Source organism: Pistacia vera, unplaced genomic scaffold, assembly GCF_008641045.1.
Source record: "Pistacia vera cultivar Batoury unplaced genomic scaffold, PisVer_v2 Contig1024, whole genome shotgun sequence".
In the NCBI taxonomy this organism is placed as follows: domain Eukaryota; kingdom Viridiplantae; phylum Streptophyta; class Magnoliopsida; order Sapindales; family Anacardiaceae; genus Pistacia; species Pistacia vera.
In genome coordinates, this window is record NW_022195055.1 from 3240 (window position 1) to 23508 (window position 20269).

General features: G+C 37.1%; 2 protein-coding genes across 2 annotated transcripts; both read left to right on the forward strand.

The window, feature by feature from the left end:
• The first annotated feature begins 9342 nt into the window (after positions 1–9342).
• On the forward strand, positions 9343–11566 carry LOC116122698 (probable inactive receptor kinase At1g27190). The gene has a single exon (XM_031408522.1). The coding sequence runs from the start codon at positions 9484–9486 to the stop codon at positions 11296–11298; it is 1815 nt and encodes a 604-aa protein (XP_031264382.1). The 5' UTR covers positions 9343–9483; the 3' UTR covers positions 11299–11566.
• Positions 11567–12122: 556 nt separating this feature from the next.
• On the forward strand, positions 12123–14319 carry LOC116122739 (probable inactive receptor kinase At1g27190). The gene has a single exon (XM_031408553.1). It carries the CDS (start codon positions 12237–12239, stop codon positions 14049–14051), a length of 1815 nt encoding a protein of 604 aa, XP_031264413.1. The 5' UTR covers positions 12123–12236; the 3' UTR covers positions 14052–14319.
• Positions 14320–20269: the final 5950 nt, after the last annotated feature.

Consider the following 20269-nt stretch of genomic DNA (forward strand, 5'->3'; position numbering starts at 1 on the left):
CAAAATAGAATCTCATCTCAACTCAATTTTTCAACAAGCATAATACATACTCATACATGCATATATCTCTACTCAATTTCTACTCAAAAACTTATTCAAATCTCAACTTGGTTGAATTTACTTACCTTGTGGGGAAATAGCTTCTTTAACACTTCTCCTTTCCTTTGGGAGCTTGATTTCTCTCTACAACTTCAAATAACAACCACAACATAAGACTTTAACCAAAACATAATAAAACTCTCATCTAAAGCAAGAATCCTTACCTTAGGATGCTTTAGATTAAAACTCTACTAAAAACTACCTAAAAAAGTCCTTTGAAATCCTTGGAAGATTGAAAGAAATTTGAGAGAAAATAGAGAATGGAAGAGGCAGTGGAAATGGATGAAAATGAAGGGTTCTCTACACTTAACCCCTTTTCAGCTCAACTTATACACAAGGATTCCCATAGTGCCCTTACTCTTTCTTGAAAATTCTATCCATATCCTTTAATTCCTTACAATCACACCCCCATACTAACATATTCTCTATGAAATTTTCTTACAATTTACTCCCCAATTTTCCTGCTAATTAGGGGTAGGATGGTCAAATAGCCCCTAGGGAAGAAAATATCTAAAACTTAACAAACATTTTGCTCGGCACATCGCCGTGGTGAAGAAGCTTTTATCGCTGCGGCGAAACTGTCCAGCAGCTTCCCCGTGGGTTTCAACACTTCTTCGCCGCGGCGAAGATTCTTCTTTGCCCCGACGAAGCCTGGAACACTAAACTTCTTCTATTTTCAACCAATTCAAGGCAAGTATTCAACATACCACTCAATCAAAGGCCAACCAAAAAATAATACTAATAAACCGACTCAAATAAGAGCAAAAGAAGAAACATTAGCTACGTACCTCAAGTGGGGCGTTACAACTAGAGAGCATAAAGAGCTTTGATATGAGAACTTGATAGCTTTTGTGATCTGAAAGCTTGAGAGCTCTTTGCGATCTGAGAGCACAAAGAGTTCGATCAGAAAGCACATAGCACAAAGAGTTCGATCAGAAAGCATGAAGCTTGATCTGAGAGTAGAAGGAGTTCGATTAGAAAGCATGAAACTTGATCTGAGAACTTAAGATCAATGATCTAGGCACTCGGAAGCGCGATCTGGGTGCTCGGAAGCACGATCTGGCTACTCGGAAGCGTGATCTAAATGATCTGAATGCGTGATCTTAACGATCTTAAACGCGTGATCTGGATGATCTGAGCGTGTGATTTGTGATCTGGCCACGCGATCTAAAAGGTTTGATGCATGCAATTTGCGATCTGACCACATGATTTGAGAGCTTTGAATGCATGATCTCAACGATCTTGAACGCGCGATCTGGATGATTTGAGCGTGCGATCTACGGTTTGATCAAACGATCTGAGAGCTCTAATATGTGCGATCTACGATTTGGCCACATAATCTGAGAGCTCAGATGCGTGCAATCTGCGTTCTGACCACACGATCTGAGAGCTCTGAATGATTTGAACGCGTGATCTCAACGATCTTGAACGCGCGATCTGGATGATCTAAGCATGCAATCTGCGATCTGACCACGCGATCTGAGAGCTCTGATACATACGATCTGGCCTCACGATCTAAGTGATCTGAATGCGTGATCTCAATGGTCTTGAATGTGCGATCTGGATGATCTGAACATGCGATTTGACCACGCGATCTGAGATCTGGCCACATGATTTGAGAGCTCTGATGCGTGCGATCTGCTATCTAACCATGCGATTTGAGAGCTCTGAATGATTTGAACCTGTGATCTCAACGATTTTGAACACGCGATCTGAATGATCTGAGAGCTATGATATGGAATAGACTTCAGTATTTTAACGATAACTTGAGCTGTAGACCTCAGATTTGGATGATTCTTAGACCATCGAAAAGCTAACTTGAAGGGCTATAACTCTTATGTTTATCACATCGCCAGATTCAGATTGTATCCTGCTCATATTTTCACATCTGATAGCATCAAGATTTTGAGGCTTGCTGGAAAAACATGGAGAGCTGATGTGAATCATGCCCTCCTTCTAGTGCCAAACTATTGCTGCTTGATTTTGACACCAACGACTTGCACGTGCAAAGTGCTAAGTTGTTCTTAGAAATTACACCTGAATGATTCATGAGAAGCGTTTATGGTGCTGAGATTATATCTGTTTGCAGAAACATAAATAAAAGATGGACAAGAGAAATTTTTAATATTTTTATAGTAGTTCGGATGCTTAAAGCGAATCCTACATCCACTGTTATTTTATTATTCTCTGGCTATTTTTCTGATATTGCCTGTAAGGCTTACAAAAATAGAGAAATGCTTTGTTTACAAAGAGAAAATAATAAAGCTCAAATGTTTGCCTATCTCTCATATGCCTAGCCAACCCGTTTTTCACGAAAAGAGGTGCCAATTTATACACATTTGAGGTCAATGTCATGAGTGCTTTTGCAAGTTGTCTTGACACGTGAGAACCACTTCTGAATCCTTATCTTAAAATGATATAAGATTGATATAAAATATTTCTTAGAGGTTGTTTGGGTTTTTGATAGCTAACACTACATTATCTTTAAGTGCTTGTTGAACTCTGATTGGTGGTGCCAACATGAGTTTGTATTTTTGTCACAACAAAATTAAAGTGAGATAAATCCAATATCTTTAATTTGTACTTAGTGATTTAATGCATGAAGTTTCAATTTTCTAATTGATTATAGGAAAACAAAAGTAATTCAAACTTTTTTTAAAAATTAATTATATTAGGAGATATATAAAACTTTATTATATGCATAAATAATATTATATTTTGGGGCTTTGGTACAGGCAAGTGTTAGGGCCAAAAATCGTCCTTGGCCCAAATAGGGAAATAGGACCACTAGTGAAGAAAGATCAGGCCCAATCCTACAGAGGCCCAAGCCAGATTAGTCCTATTTGACACGAGGTATAGCCGGCCCAAACCACGTGGGCGCGAGCCTCTTAATCGCAGTCCATTTCCTAGGTCCATGGGCGAATCCAGAGCCCACAGCCCCCTCAGAGTACTTTCCTACTCCTAATCAACCTCCTATTTAAGGTCGCCTTCCTATTCCTGATCACTTTCCTACTCAGAGTTAATTCTCCTAATCAGGATCACCTTCCTATTCGGACACTGGTAAGACAGCTCACCACGGCCCTAATTCTTCTAGGGTTTGCATTAGAGTCATACTAGGACTCCTACTTCTACCAGGATTGGGAGCCAGACAGTCGCTATATAAGCAGAGGCAAGCCCTCTCACAAAGGACATTCAACCTTCACACCTAAAGCTCTGACTTGAGAGCTTCATATCACCGCCGTAGTCACAGTCCCCGACTAGACTTCCGGTAACCTCTTATTCCCTAGCCCTCACTATATTTTCCCTTTCAACCTAGCTGACTTGAGCGTTGGAGTGCCTACGGCAAACACCACACCGGTGTTTCCCGTTCGCTTCACGCGGGTGTTTCTGTACGTGTGCAGGTACAACAGATCGCTAGTGGCCTCAATCTCACGGGATCAGACCCTCTCTTTCCGTACAGATAGATTTTTACATCTACAGCAAGCAAGGCAATCCTTCAGTTCTCCTGATCGTGCAGCTTGTCGAGTCTGGTCACTGGTAAGAGTTAAGACTACAAAATACAAATTAATGTGATAAAAATAAATAATTTTATAAATTAGTCATATCCGTACAAACTACTGTACCAAATTGATTGATTCGATATTCGATTTCGATATCGGGAGAACACATTTTCCCACCCAAGGTTTGGTGAAACACCCTTTCCCACCCAAGGTTTGGCAAACGACACTTTCCCAACCTTCAAGTTTCAAAATGACATTTTCCCACTCTTCGTTAGGTTTTGTTATATTTTCTATTAATATTTTATAGAAAAGACAAACATATCCTTAAATATTTGACTTTATAAATTTTTTATTATTTTTAATTAGTCAAAAAATCAAATATTAAAAAGTCAAAAAAGAAAAAATAGTTAACTCCACCTAAAAAGTTAGGAATAATGATATACAATTGCTTAAAGTTAAATGACCTTAATATTTATTTATTTATTCATTTATAATGTCATCAATATCCCATCACTATTATTCAATATTCTACTAAATTTATAATGTTTTTCATAATATAATATTTTTTATTTTTACTAATTAACATAGAATATCAATATTCTTAATTAATTAAATAAACAAAGGAAAAAATATATCTTTACACTTAAATTAATAAATAATCAAGTAAAAACTTTAACTTAACTAAATTTTAACTTATAATAAATCAATTAAGAAATAAACTATTTAAGGGTAATTTCATCTTTTTAATCAAATATTAACATAAAATACTAACATAACCTGGCAAATGGTAGAAAAGTGTCATTTTGAAACTTGATAGATGGGAAAGTGTCATTTCACCAAACCTTGGGTGGAAAAATGTCGTTCTCCCTTCTATATCACCATCGGTGGCATCATAATCTATTTGTTTTTAAAATCTTGGGTATCCTCTATTTGACTTTTTATAGAGTTTCAATTTCAAATCTCTTTAAAATAAACCTGAATAACTTTTAAAACCACTCTACTTTTTAGTAGCGGATATCTCCAATTGAATAATGCGGTCTGCAAGTTTTTGTGTGTTTACTTTGAAGCCTAAATTTTTTTTTTTTTTTTTGTTTTTGTTTTTGATGATTTAGGGTGTTTGGTCAGTTTGTACACACCTCAATTAATCGTTCGGGATCTTGAAACTATCGGTCGGATAAAAGCTCTAGTTATCACCTCTATTAGCAATTATGAGGACCCAAAGTTAGATCTCCTCTTGCTCTTTGACCCTCAAGCAGACTCAAACTTAGAAGATCATGTTAGATGCCTTTTACTCTTTTACCATCGACCCTAGTGATGGTTATTTGAAGGCTAACATATGAAGCTTAAATGGTGAAGACATAATACTTTAAAGCTATCTATCAAAATCAAATCCAAATCTTTTGTATGTTAGGCATTGTGGTGGAAGCTTCTAGAGAACAATCAGACTAACTCACCTTTCTGAAATATATGCCATACTTGTCTTAGACCATCAAATATTTGACTGTCTACTGAAACATTATCTGATGCCCTACCTTAATTATGCAATTATGTTTTTACTATAAATAAGTGAAAAAAAAGGATGATATAGAGCTTATTTATATATATGAAGTTATCTTAGGACACATTAAAGATACTAAAAAGATATGTTTGCCATATAACACTACATCATGACTGAAATGTCATTCACCTCTTATAAAATACAAGTAGACGGCAAAAACTTTTTAGGTATGTACTTGAAATGCAAAATTAAAATCTCTCAGGTCAGGTGCATTGGAGATTTCCGGGTTGTACTGGATATCTTGGGTTCCAGTCCCCATTCATGCACCCGCGTAGTACATGGGGGTTCTGGTGGTAGGTTCCTGCAGTGCTCCCCGGTGAATAGGCTTGTTTGACTTGCAAGTGGACAGGGGATACCACGGTTATATTAAAAAAAATCTCTACGGTGTAGGAGTTTAAAAAAGAGAAAATATGTCAATAAGAGAGTATGACTAAATCAAATATTTGAGAAAGTAATTAGAACTATATTGACCACGACCTTTATTCAGGTTGGCCTAGAAGTTTCGAACAGTATCGACTATGGAGAAACAAACGTGATGATTCAAAGATATTTGTATACATATTTTTATTTTTATTTTCATGTTATTGTTTTGTAATATTTAATATACAACGTTTTCATCATCTCCCACAATTTCTATTACTTTATTAATAAGTTATATTATGTACAATCTCCCATTATTTTCATATTCATTATAATAATGATACACTTCAGTTACTATTAGGATTGTAAAGTTGGTGAGTTTGGTTATAAAAGTAGGTTAATCTCTATATATGACACATGACTACAAACTTGAATTGGGATCATGCTTGAAAATAATTTATTTTACGTGAATAATCCTTTTTTGCCTTGTTTTCGTTGTTATCACTTTCATATTTTCTTCTTAATGTATTACCTTGAAGATAACAAACAACTCTTTGTAATATATTGCTATGCCGGTTCACTTGGAAGTGAAATGTATAAAAGTAACATATTATTGGGCAGGACAATATTATGTTTACAACTCAATCTCACAAACTCTCTCTTACAAAAGTGACAACTCTTAGTTTTTTGCTGATGAATTTTTCAAAATTTAAAATTTATGAGCATAAAACTGAGGGTTATCACATAAGAGTTGTGAGAGAGAGTTTATGAAATTAGATTGTACGTCAATCTTTATTGTATTGGGTATATCTGCCGGGATTCTCTTTAGCTAATCCCTCGCCCTTATGGTATAGGTGTATCCACTTGTGCCTTAGCATCCATTAATGATAATGAATTGGGACAAAGAAATGGGTTCAGAGTCTTCAGAATAAAAGATTGATTGGGGAGTTAACAATATAAGAAGCTCAAAATCAAGGTGAGCCCAACTGAAGAAAACCAGCCCAGGTCCCAGGATAAGGAGTTGATATTGTGACATGGCAAGTCACAAAAAACATAGGAGTTCTATTAATAAATTCTAACTTGCTTTTTAAATTTTTTCCAAAATTACATATAATAGAGTAAATTTTTACCTGATTTTTAGAATTTTCCTTGGTAATACAACAGATAGTTTAAGTAAAAAATAGAACAGAGAGATTACTGCATTTTAATGTCTAATATTGTTGGATTCAATGTTCTTCATTCTCCAACTTGTCTCTCCTTGAAACAAAATAGTGCATAAAAACAAAGGCAGGTTATATAGTTAGAGGAGGGGGTGGAGGCATTACATATGGAAAGTCTTTTGATTCTTTGGTCGGAACATTCTTGTTCTTCTCACGAATCCTTCTAATAAAATCGGTAGCTTTTCTATTTATATCCTGCTCTTGTGAATTTTGGCTTCGGGTTCCGGCGGGAAGTTGAGCCATGGGTCTAACATCCATTATTGCAGCAATTTTACCACTCGCAGCTGCAGGAACTTGGCTTCTCTCAGCTGCTGCCGGCAATATGACTGGTGTTCTTAAACTCCAAGTTGCGAGAGAGAGAGATGATAATTTAACAATGCTTACAACCAACTTCATGGATTCCTCACACAGAGATTTCTTCTTGTTTCTTCTAGCCATTTTAGTCATAACAAATTATAGCAGGAAGAGTGTAGATGATAAATATAATATATATAGAAAAAAAAAAAAAAAAACCATGAATTAAACTAATGAGTGGAGTATTGTTGAAGTACGTAACATTGCTTTTGGAAAGTAGTGATGAAAAGGGGGCAAATTATTCCGCGGGGTTTCATAAAAGTTGTTATAGACTAAAGGCTTAACTAGAACAAAACAATGCAGAAGCTAGCTATTCCATTCCATGGGTCCATAATAATGCCTCAAGTTGAGGTCTTTTTCCACTAGAAAGAACGAGGAACAAAAAATAAATTAATGAAATGATAAGAGAAATCTACCATCATCATCTAACTGATCACTTTGTAGAATTTCATTTTATCACTTGTGGTCCAACAACTTTGTTTTGTGCAACATATGATGAGAACCACAATCAGTACCATTGCCAATGGAATGTGCAAACATATGCCTCATCAACACCACATGCAGCCTGCCTCTTGAAGCTTTAATTGCTTCCTGAGAGCTCTCCTTCACACATTAAATTAATTTGGTTAACGTTAATAATCCGATCGATAGGCAAAAGCTGATTGCCTCTGTGCATTGGATATATGCTTGGACTAGTACTCACTCAAAAAAATTGCATAAACTTTTTGACTTTTATATTCCAAATTTTGAGTGTGGAAATACAACACATCTTGAAATAGAACACTACTATATATATGATGAGAAGAGAAGAGAAATGGAGTTCAATGTCAACTTTCTGCCATATTCATGTTTGAATATCCGACAAAAAACAAAGCAAAGAACACTCACTAAAATGATTCTTACTCGTTAGTGTCTTGAGCTGTCTCTTTTGGCCAATAAATTGCGTATCATGGAGTTTGAACTTGCGTGTTGCTTTACTACATAATAGACAAGTTATTCAAAAGAGACTTTGCAGGATTCTTGTATTTGTGTAATGCCCTTTTCCCTTTTTTTCTAGACTTCTCTCTTGCTCTCCACTGCTTAGGAACAAGTTTTGGTTTGGTCCCATGTAAAGTCAAGTCTTTATGAGCCCATTTTTCTTATCAGAATCTTCCACAGTGTCATGGTCCCAATCTTGCTTCATCTGATAATCATCTATTTCTGTGATGCGACATTCACAATTCAGCCATTATCTTCTACTGTTGTCGTGTCGGCCATGCTTTATCGCCATAATTTAATTAAGCTAAGCACACTCTTAATTGCCAAATCTCTGTACAGTACTACAGTTTACAGGAAAACGCAGAAGCCACAAAAGGAATACACCAGTGGTGAAATGCAATTATGCAGTGTTGAAGGTCAATAGTACTGATGGTCACTGTTGAGAAATTCTACGCATTGCCCCACCAACAAATTTGTTCCATCAATTTAATTTACACGACCAGCCATCTTGGTTATTTTGTTGGATGCATGTGCCTTTAAATTGAGGGAAAAACATAATATTGGACACTTTGCCACTGGAGTGGAGTTTCCTAATTTGGACGTTTTCTTATCCAAACGATAAACGAGAGCTGCTGTGAATTGTGATAAATGAATATTTCTTGTGTCCATGCAATTCATGAATAACCACTCAATAAACCGTATTCTAATTATAGATGAATTTGTTGAATAAAAAATAAGTTTCAAATTTGAAACTGGGAGCGAGGGGTGTAAATAAAATACCTAATTATATTCCGAGGATTATTTTCGATATTAAATATATAAAAGAGAATGTATTTAACAATTAAAATTCCCTTATTTAAACTAATCGTGTGAATCACAAATTTATTAAGCCCTTGGGACCATCTGAACCTGGGCCTCACATTTGGTTAGACCATCGTAGCCCAATCCCAAATGAAAGGAGAATGATTGACTACCCCGCGATTGAAACTTAGAAAGCGATGGTGTTTGACCCGGAGGATAAAATTTGACAACAAAATTAAAGAAAATAAATTGGGTAAATGAGTTTTCATAATAAACAACAAAGATTCCATAAATGATGGTTGAATAACTCATAATTCTAATTAATTAAATTTCTTTACAATGAATTCGGTACTGGTCTTTAGACTAACAGAATTACTAATTACGTAATTTGTTCTCCAGAAGCTACAACGACATCGTATTGTATTAAACAAATGAAGACAAGCGAACATAGAATATCTACTGGTTCAGGCAGTCAAAAAAGCTACTATCTCTTCCTGTCCCTAAACGCAGTCAATGGCCGCCCAATCTTCCCATACACCTTTTTTTCTTCTGTTTTCATAACCTTAAACCACCCAAAATCTAATCCTATCTGCAAAACCGCTCAACACAAACCATGAAGATCCACTTAATCTTAGCTTTACTCTTGGTCTTAACCTCCTTTTCTGTTATTTTTTCCATTGAAGATGACGTGAAGTGTCTTGAAGGCATCAAGAACTCTCTCAAAGATCCCGAAGGAAAGCTCTCCTGGTCCTTCACCAACACCACTGTTACCTCAATCTGCAAGCTAAACGGCGTGTCTTGTTGGAACGAGAAGGAGAACCGAATCATCAGTTTGGCTTTGAGTTCAATGCAACTCTCGGGACAACTACCCGAGTCGCTGAACCTCTGTCACAGCTTGCAAACTCTAGATCTCTCAAATAACGATCTCTCCGGTCCGATCCCGCCGGAACTCTGCACATGGCTTCCTTACATAGTCTCACTTGATCTCTCAAACAATAAACTCTCCGGTCCCATCCCCTCGCAGATCGTTGAGTGCAAGTTTCTTAACAAACTTGTTTTAAGTTACAATAAATTGTCGGGTTCGATCCCGTACGAAGTGAGCCGGTTGGATCGGTTAAAAGAATTTTCTGTTGCGGGGAATGCTCTGTCCGGATCAATACCGTCTGATCTGGCGAAATTTAACGAAGATAGTTTTGATGGGAACAGCGGACTTTGTGGTAAGCCTTTGGGAAAATGTGGAGGGTTGAGTGGTAAGGGTCTTGGTATTATTCTTGTTGCTGGTGTTATTGGTGCTCTGGGTTCTGTGATTTTAGGGTTTGTGATTTGGTGGTGGTTTTTCGTTAGAGTTAGTAGGAAGAAGAGAGGGTATGGTGTTGATGATGCGAAAGATGAGAGTAGTTGGATTCAAGTACTGCGGTCACATAAGCTTGTTCAGGTTTCTTTGTTTCAGAAACCTATTGTTAAGATTAAACTGGCTGATTTGTTGGCTGCTACTAATAGTTTTAATGCTGAAAATATTATTATTTCTACAAGAACTGGGGTTTCCTACAAGGCCGTGTTGCCAGATGGCTCTGCCTTGGCAATTAAGAGGCTGAGTGCTTGTAAGCTTAGTGAGAAGCAGTTTCGGTCGGAGATGAATAGGTTAGGGGAGCTTAGACATCCCAATTTGGTGCCGTTGTTGGGATTTTGTGTTGTGGAGGAAGAAAGGCTTTTGGTGTACAAGCACATGCCTAATGGGACGTTGTATTCGCTGTTACATGGAAATGGTTTTGTTGAGAGTCAGCATGGTGTTTTGGATTGGTCTACTAGGCTTCGGATTGGTGTGGGTGTGGCGAGAGGATTGGCTTGGCTTCATCATGGGTGCCAACCACCCTATATGCACCAATATTTTAGTTCAAATGTGATTCTTATTGATGATGATTTTGATGCTAGGATAACGGATTTTGGTCTGGCAAGGCTCGTGGGTTCTCGTGATTCTAATGATAGTTCTTTTGTGAATGGTGATTTGGGAGAGTTTGGTTATGTTGCTCCTGAGTACTCTAGCACTATGGTTGCTTCACTGAAAGGGGATGTTTATGGTTTTGGAGTTGTGCTGTTAGAGTTGGTTACTGGTCAGAAGCCTATTGAAGTGAGTACTGCAGATGAAGGATTTAAGGGAAATTTGGTTGACTGGGTTAATCATTTAGTGATCAGCGGTCGAAGTAAAGATGCCATTGATAAGGCTTTATGTGGGAAAGGTAGTGATGATGAGATTACACAGTTTCTGAAGGTTGCATGTACTTGTGTGGTTCCTAGGCCTAAGGATAGGCCTTCTATGTATCAGATCTACGAGTCATTGAAGAGCATGGCTGAAAGGCATGGTTTCTCTGAACAGTATGAAGAATTCCCATTGATCTTTGGTAAACAAGATGCTGACTTTAAGGAGTAGCTTTGGTGGGTAAAGGACGAGAAGCACAAAAAATTGTAATCACTTTGAGCCTGGCAGCATACTAGGGCATTTCTAATTTGTATGCTATGTTATGGAATGCTTTCTCAGCAATTGGTATGGTTTCCACTTGAAGAGGATTCCTTGTTTTAGTGCTTATTTGTTTGATAATTCTGTATATTAAATGAAGTATTATGCTCTGTATTTCAGGAGATTCCTGTTATCAATTTATCATTATGGAAAATGCTGCTTCTGCATCCTTTTTATTTTTAGTGTGCTGTTTCTTATAGAGAGCTCTCCATTGATATTTCTTGATGATTATGATATCAAATTTCACTGAAGGGAATCAATTATGTGATTTTATTGGCGTGAATTTACTTCTTTGATGTTTGTTTCGCAAGCTTTGAGTGACTACTGTTGATCTATAATTCAAGCATTGTTCCTTGATGCCTCATGATTGAATCCAAGTTTCCTTAATGCCTGTCTTGAAATCCTACTGAGTTGAGTGAATTTTTGGTTGATAATGCACTGTGTTTTTTTCGGGTATTGTTTGTTCAATACTGCAGTGTTTTGGATATTTTTTTAATCAGCATGAATATCTGTTTCTTGATGTAATTCAAATGAGAGTGAGTTGCGGTTGGTTCGGTTAAATAGTTAAAAGGGTAGTCTATTTAGAAGTCAATCGGAGGAAGTATGCTAACTTCATTTTTGTTGGGGAAGGTGATAAATTACTTTCTTTCAACTTTTCTCAGGACATCTCAACGCAAGTGGTGTTTATATGCGTTAATCAACCTTGTCATTATTGCCCTGGTCTATCTCTTCCTGTCCCTAAACGCAGTCAATGGCCGCCCAATCTTCCCATACACCTTTTTTTCTTCTGTTTTCATAACCTTAAACCACCCAAAATCTAATCCTATCTGCAAAACCGCTCAACACAAACCATGAAGATCCACTTAATCTTAGCTTTACTCTTGGTCTTAACCTCCTTTTCTGTTATTTTTTCCATTGAAGATGACGTGAAGTGTCTTGAAGGCATCAAGAACTCTCTCAAAGATCCCGAAGGAAAGCTCTCCTGGTCCTTCACCAACACCACTGTTACCTCAATCTGCAAGCTAAACGGCGTGTCTTGTTGGAACGAGAAGGAGAACCGAATCATCAGTTTGGCTTTGAGTTCAATGCAACTCTCGGGACAACTACCCGAGTCGCTGAACCTCTGTCACAGCTTGCAAACTCTAGATCTCTCAAATAACGATCTCTCCGGTCCGATCCCGCCGGAACTCTGCACATGGCTTCCTTACATAGTCTCACTTGATCTCTCAAACAATAAACTCTCCGGTCCCATCCCCTCGCAGATCGTTGAGTGCAAGTTTCTTAACAAACTTGTTTTAAGTTACAATAAATTGTCGGGTTCGATCCCGTACGAAGTGAGCCGGTTGGATCGGTTAAAAGAATTTTCTGTTGCGGGGAATGCTCTGTCCGGATCAATACCGTCTGATCTGGCGAAATTTAACGAAGATAGTTTTGATGGGAACAGCGGACTTTGTGGTAAGCCTTTGGGAAAATGTGGAGGGTTGAGTGGTAAGGGTCTTGGTATTATTCTTGTTGCTGGTGTTATTGGTGCTCTGGGTTCTGTGATTTTAGGGTTTGTGATTTGGTGGTGGTTTTTCGTTAGAGTTAGTAGGAAGAAGAGAGGGTATGGTGTTGATGATGCGAAAGATGAGAGTAGTTGGATTCAAGTACTGCGGTCACATAAGCTTGTTCAGGTTTCTTTGTTTCAGAAACCTATTGTTAAGATTAAACTGGCTGATTTGTTGGCTGCTACTAATAGTTTTAATGCTGAAAATATTATTATTTCTACAAGAACTGGGGTTTCCTACAAGGCCGTGTTGCCAGATGGCTCTGCCTTGGCAATTAAGAGGCTGAGTGCTTGTAAGCTTAGTGAGAAGCAGTTTCGGTCGGAGATGAATAGGTTAGGGGAGCTTAGACATCCCAATTTGGTGCCGTTGTTGGGATTTTGTGTTGTGGAGGAAGAAAGGCTTTTGGTGTACAAGCACATGCCTAATGGGACGTTGTATTCGCTGTTACATGGAAATGGTTTTGTTGAGAGTCAGCATGGTGTTTTGGATTGGTCTACTAGGCTTCGGATTGGTGTGGGTGTGGCGAGAGGATTGGCTTGGCTTCATCATGGGTGCCAACCACCCTATATGCACCAATATTTTAGTTCAAATGTGATTCTTATTGATGATGATTTTGATGCTAGGATAACGGATTTTGGTCTGGCAAGGCTCGTGGGTTCTCGTGATTCTAATGATAGTTCTTTTGTGAATGGTGATTTGGGAGAGTTTGGTTATGTTGCTCCTGAGTACTCAAGCACTATGGTTGCTTCACTGAAAGGGGATGTTTATGGTTTTGGAGTTGTGCTGTTAGAGTTGGTTACTGGTCAGAAGCCTATTGAAGTGAGTACTGCAGATGAAGGATTCAAGGGAAATTTGGTTGACTGGGTTAATCATTTAGTGATCAGCGGTCGAAGTAAAGATGCCATTGATAAGGCTTTATGTGGGAAAGGTAATGATGATGAGATTACACAGTTTCTGAAGGTTGCATGTACTTGTGTGGTTTCTAGGCCTAAGGATAGGCCTTCTATGTATCAGATTTACGAGTCATTGAAGAACATGGCTGAGAGGCATGGTTTCTCTGAACAGTATGAAGAATTCCCATTGATCTTTGGTAAACAAGATCCTGACTTTAAGGAGTAGCTTTGGTGGGTAAAGGACGAGAAGCACAAAAAATTGTAATCACTTTGAGCCTGGCAGCATACTAGGGCATTTCTAATTTGTATGCTATTTTATGGAATGCTTTCTCAGCAATTGGTATGGTTTCCACTTGAAGAGGATTCCTTGTTTTAGTGCTTATTTGTTTGATAATTCTGTATATTAAATGAAGTATTATGCTCTGTATTTCAGGAGATTCCTGTTATCAATTTATCATTATGGAAAATGCTGCTTCTGCATCCTTTTTATTTTTAGTGTGCTGTTTCTTATAGAGAGCTCTCCATTGATATTTCTTGATGATTATGATATCAAATTTCACTGAAGGGAATCAATTATGTGATTTTATTGGCGTGAATTTACTTCTTTGATGTTTGTTTCGCAAGCTTTGAGTGACTACTGTTGATCTATAATTCAAGCATTGTTCCTTGATGCCTCATGATTGAATCCAAGTTTCCTTAATGCCTGTCTTGAAATCCTACTGAGTTGAGTGAATTTTTGGTTGATAATGCACTGTGTTTTTTTCGGGTATTGTTTGTTCAATACCGCAGAGTTTTGGATATTTTTTTAATCAGCATGAATATCTGTTTCTTGATGTAATTCAAATGAGAGTGAGTTGCGGTTGGTTTGGTTCGGAGTTGTATCAAATAGTTAAAAGGGTAGTCTATTTAGAAGTCAATCGGAGGAAGTATGCTAACTTCATTTTTGTTGGGGAAGGTGATAAATTACTTTCTTTCAACTTTTCTGAGGACATCTCAACGCAAGTGGTGTTTATATGCGTTAATCAACCTTGTCATGCATTTTATTTCATTAACATAATGTTGTAAACAATGCCATGGTTGATTTTAATTTGCTTTAAGCTGTGCAAATGGAGCTTGAAAAAACTATCGTCAAAGAACATTATGGAACAAAGGCACTCTATCTCCAATCATTTAAATAATCAAAATTGAAAGACACTACTTCATTAAATATTGATGAGGGGAAAAAAAACAAAAGAAGCAAAATAGTCAACCTAGATGAATTTGCGCGCCCTAGTATGCTTTCATAAAGATATTGGGACATTTCACTTCTTTTTAAATTTATTACAGACAAAATGAGTTGACATGATTACTTGTAAAGCGTAAAGCCGTTTGCTATGGTGTTTACTGGGCAATTAATCTGTTTCGGGTTGCAAATTTTTTCTATATCTGAACTGGGCTCTAAAGAATTGTATGAGTAGCTGAAGGCATACAGGATTCCCGTGATGCTAATAAATAGCAGATTGATATTCAGAGGGGTGGTTGGGAGCATGAAATGGTGGTTTCTTTGGGCAAACCGGTCATGTGGAATTGAAGGAAAATGAAATGCAGATCTTTCATGAATGGCTTTTATGTGCCTGGTCAAGGAGCAATGCTTTTGTCCTTTGAATGCATAACCACGTGCTTCTGACCCCACTGCTCCCCCTTAGCTGGATTTTGAATTCAATTTAAAATTGGGGTGGTGGTAAGTTTGGAGCTCCTGATATGTGTGAATGCATTCAATGATACATTCAAGATGCATGGTAAATGTATAGTATATAGGCAGGGGAGGTTCTAGATATTTTAAAGACCTCCCCTCACATTTAGAAAATTAATCACGTCTCTCCCATTGACCAAACGCTAACTAATGATGGGAAAAAGGGGTCGTTTGCTAGCTATTTTTGTTTTTCTTTTTGAAAAAGAATTAGAAAAATGGCAAGAAGCAGGGTCATTTTTGACATTGTCTCTACCACGCATAGACAATTAGACATCACTACTCGAACTAATAGACGTATTTGAAGAAGATTATGTGTCCTATCTTATAATCGGTGTCGTGTTACTTAAAGTAAATGAATTCATTGGACTTCAATAATAAAAAATGACAAGTAATGATTTATTCTCACCACCATCCTACTCCTCGTGGGCTAGTGGACTCAATTTTTTTTCCTTTTAATTTGGTTTTTTATTTTTATTTTTTCAATCAAACTGTATTTGTATTAATGTTTCTAGATTTGACTCCACTCATTTTATTTTTCCCTATTTCATATTATATATATTTTGAATTTATCCCCTCTAAAGTTAATCATGGCTCCCTAAATACCATCACTAAAGTTAATCATGAGTCCCTGAATACCATCACACTCTCTTATCTCAAATCTATTTTCAAGTATAATTTTAGTCTTTGTCACCAAATTTTGCATTTCAATGCCCATCGGAATTTGAATAAATAAGTTTGAGCTCAAGTAAACTTAGCAAATGTAAACTTTGAACAATATTAGTGTTGTGATTTGTATTTTTTTTTCCCCTCATTTGATGTGTAATATGTAATAATACAACCATTTAAAATTGTAGCTAATGAGTTAGTTAGAATGTTAGTTATATAATAGTGCATTCCATTTTTTTTTTTCATTGAAAAGCAATTCAAATTCAATAATTATAGCTAATGAGTTAGTTAGAATGTTAGTTATTTTAGTTAAGGGGAGGTAGGTATGAATTTATGAAATACAAGGGGTTTCAAAATTCCCAAAGATAACATGTAGGTCCCTGATAAAATACCAAATTAATATATGAGCAAATAACATGTTCCCACCCAAGGTTTAGTGAAATGATAAGTTCCCACCCTTGGTTTGAGATATTCAAGATTCCCACCTTTAAATTAACATCATTAGTGACTGTTGGGTTCTAACAAAAATGCACAGGGTGCTATTACCAAACTACCCTCCCATTTTCTTCTTTTTCATCTCCCCCTCCTCCTCCTGTTTTCATGCCTTGCCATGCACTCTCTTTCATCTTCTCAATCATCTCCTAGCTAGTTTTTCCAAAATTGGCCAGAATTTGAGCCGATTTTCATGGAAACAACCACAAACTCAAGGGGTTGGGGAGGGGGTGGAAGTGGCTACTAGAGGGTGGCAACTGCAAGTGGGTGCACAGGCAAGCACGCGTGTAGGGTCGCGCGAGCGTGCACGCTTGAGGGGCAGGCACTAGGTGTGGGCTTTTGTCGAACAACGTGTGCACATTGGAAGAGGTGGAAGGTGCGTGAGGGTGAATGAGATCGGAGATTTGGAATGACCATTTTACCATTTAACCGTTATATTAAACAATTTTTTTGTTAATTTGAGGGTGGGAATTTAGAATTTATGAAACTAGGGGTGGGAACATGTGGTTTGCTCTTAATATATATTTGGTCCGGGGACCTGGACCGAACCTGGACGTGGTCTGGAAAGCAGTGTATATGAAGCTGAAGTTGATTCAGTTTCTGCATCTAATTAAAGTATGTATTGCGTGAGGATGCAGCGAATGGCGAATAATGTAACATTCTGATATCCACACTGAAAAGGAAATAAAAGATTTGCAATCACAACGCCAATACTTGTATATTTTTAGTCGGTCGAATAATTCCAGACTTATGGATTATTTAATTTGTAGCTTTTTCTCCTCATTTGATGGAAGAGGATTCACCGGGCTCTTCTTATCGAATTTATTTTTTGCTTTATAAACAAAGCTAACACCAACCACAAGCAAATTGTGTGGACGCAGTTCAAATGAATTCCTCTAAGAATCTTTCTAAATTCTAACCAACCAAAATCTCTTTCTATCCATTTCAGAATACCACTTTCATGGAATACACATACAGCACAGCGTTTAGATTTTAGAATGTACAATACTAGAAAATCTTACACTTTTAACCATTTATTATTTAATATTATAGCTTTGCTAACTCATTTACTTTTGTAATATGTCATTTACACCCCTGAAACTCAAAAAATTGACATTTTACCCCCACTAAGTATAGAAACTATCATGGGTCATACTCCTTCCCGTTATTTTTAGACATTTTACTCGTTAGTTGTGTTGATGCTGGATTTTGACACGACTTCGCACGTGCAAAGTGCTAAGAAGGTCTTAGAAATTACACATGATTAATTAGGGGATTTGGTTATGAGTCATTGTTTTCACAATTGCATGCAAAGACTTAAAATAAAAAAGACGACGAGAATTTTTATAGTGGTTTGAATGTTTAAAGCTATCCTTATATCTACTGTTTTCTTTTATATGAATGTTTTTGATGATTAACCAAGTTACAGGAGGTCGCAAACAGCGAACAATATTACAAGAGCTTCGTATTCAGAGAGAATATTAAGCCAATTTCTTTTCCGTAGGTTCTCTTTGCTATTTGTTTTGTTGAATTTAGAGAGTCTGATCTCGATTTTATGAAGGGGAGGCCTCTATTTATAGTTGCTGAGTTTAAGGTAATGATTACAAGTCTGTAAGTGATAGGTGCCGTGCAAGTCTTTCCTTGCGTTCCATTAGTTGATAACTTAGAAAATATCTTTAAATTATATGAGGCTTGGACAGGTGTGTGAATCAAATTCATTCACAGACAAAACTTGAGTCGGCTTGGTTGGTTACAACTATATTCTTTTTATCTTGGGGCGACGTGGCAGATTCTAGGTGGCGCAAAACCTTCCTGAATTTTGATTGGTACTCGCCGATGTAAGCTTACGTTAGTCCTAATTTTTCTTTTAGACATAACAAGTTGTTTGAGTTTAGGGGTGTAGATGCAGGAGTAAAACATATTTCATATTATTCAAATACATGAAAAACGTTTTTTTCAACCCTACATATCTCAAGTGTTGTAACTCGTGTGCTGTTTCACATGTAGATCCATTTCACCTGTTTTGTGTTTTACAGATTACACTAGTCCCTCACCCTCTCCCTCCTTTGTCACTTGTTGAATGGATCTATTACGATTACATGCAACTTATGATTATTATTATTCTTTAGTTTAATAAATTGACAATTATTGCACCGCATATTTATCACATCATCCACCTGGATTCGTTTCATTTATTTTAATTCTAAGTTGTTTAATTATATTTTAACACATTAATTTATTTGATCTACATTATTTATATCATTAATAAATTAATAAGTGTAATTTAATATATTAATTAGAAGATAATTAAGGTAAAGTGGGGAGCCAAATATATAAGAGTAAAATGAAATATTCCCACCTAACGTTTGATAAAATCCCAAGTTGGAAACGAAATATTCCCACCTAACGTTTGATGAAATCCCAAGTTGGTACCTCAAGTTCCATTTATTCTAGATTCTCACCCTTAAAATAACACTGTTAACAATTTTCAGGGTAGTGAGGGTGCAATTACCATAATTCCCTTAACCCTAAATTAATAAATTATGTTTTAACCCCTAAGTTACTAAAATTATAAATTAACCATCTTATTTTCAAATTACTTCAATTACACCCTCAGTGACTGCGCACCCTCTCGGTTTTCACTGGATTTGGGCTGTTTCCGATGGCGTTGAACTCCCTGGTCACCTCCATCACCTTCCCCATCGTCCGTCGTCTAAAACCCCTCTGGTTCCTGACTCATTGGCCCCTCCAATCGTCGGCGCCGTCAGGCTTAGGTTTTCGTTGTTCTTCGCTGGATTCCGATCGATTCTGGCGATGAAAACCCAATTGGACATCACCACTGCGACCAGCGTCTCCAAATCTACAAAACCCCTATGTCCCTAGCAACCGTTTAGTGGCCATTCGCCGGTGGAGACCGACGAAAACCAGTCGCATGTGGTGGTTGTCGTGGCTGGTGATCGACAAGTGATGAGAGGTTGTGAAGGGTAAGGTTTTGTAGAGGGGAGGATGAGGGTTTGAATGGTGGTGACAAGGGTGATTTTGGGTGGAAGAATCGTTGGAAAAAGGCGAAAAACGTCGGCGGTGATGTTGGCTAACGTGCGCCGGAGCTTTGTTAGGGGCGACGATCTGCTAATGTGCGCCTCCTTTGCAAAATGATCAATTTACCCCTAAACCGTTATATCTAACTATTTTTCGTTACTTTAAAAGTGAGAATCTAGAATAAATAGAACTTAGGGTACCAACCTACGGTTTCGTCAAACCTTGGGTGGGAATATGTCATTTACTCAATATATAATTCCCTTTCTCATCATTTGGGCTTTTTATCTCAACTGAGGCCGAGTAAGGTAGCTGAACAACCTCACCTTAAATCAAGGACTCTATTTAATAACCTTAAAATAAATGTAATTATAAACTAATTAATGGTATGTATTAGATACTAACTATGCTTTTTTGCTTTCTACCTGTTATACACAGTAAATATTTTAACAAGAGGATTTTCTTTTTCTTGTTCTTTTCAGCTTTGTGAACATGCATTAGTCTTTGAAGTAACTTTC

Coding starts and splice junctions, on each gene's coding strand:
- LOC116122739 (XM_031408553.1), top strand. CDS start 12,237: ATGAAGATCCACTTAATCTTAGCTTTACTCTTGGTCTTAACCTCCTTT.
- LOC116122698 (XM_031408522.1), top strand. CDS start 9,484: ATGAAGATCCACTTAATCTTAGCTTTACTCTTGGTCTTAACCTCCTTT.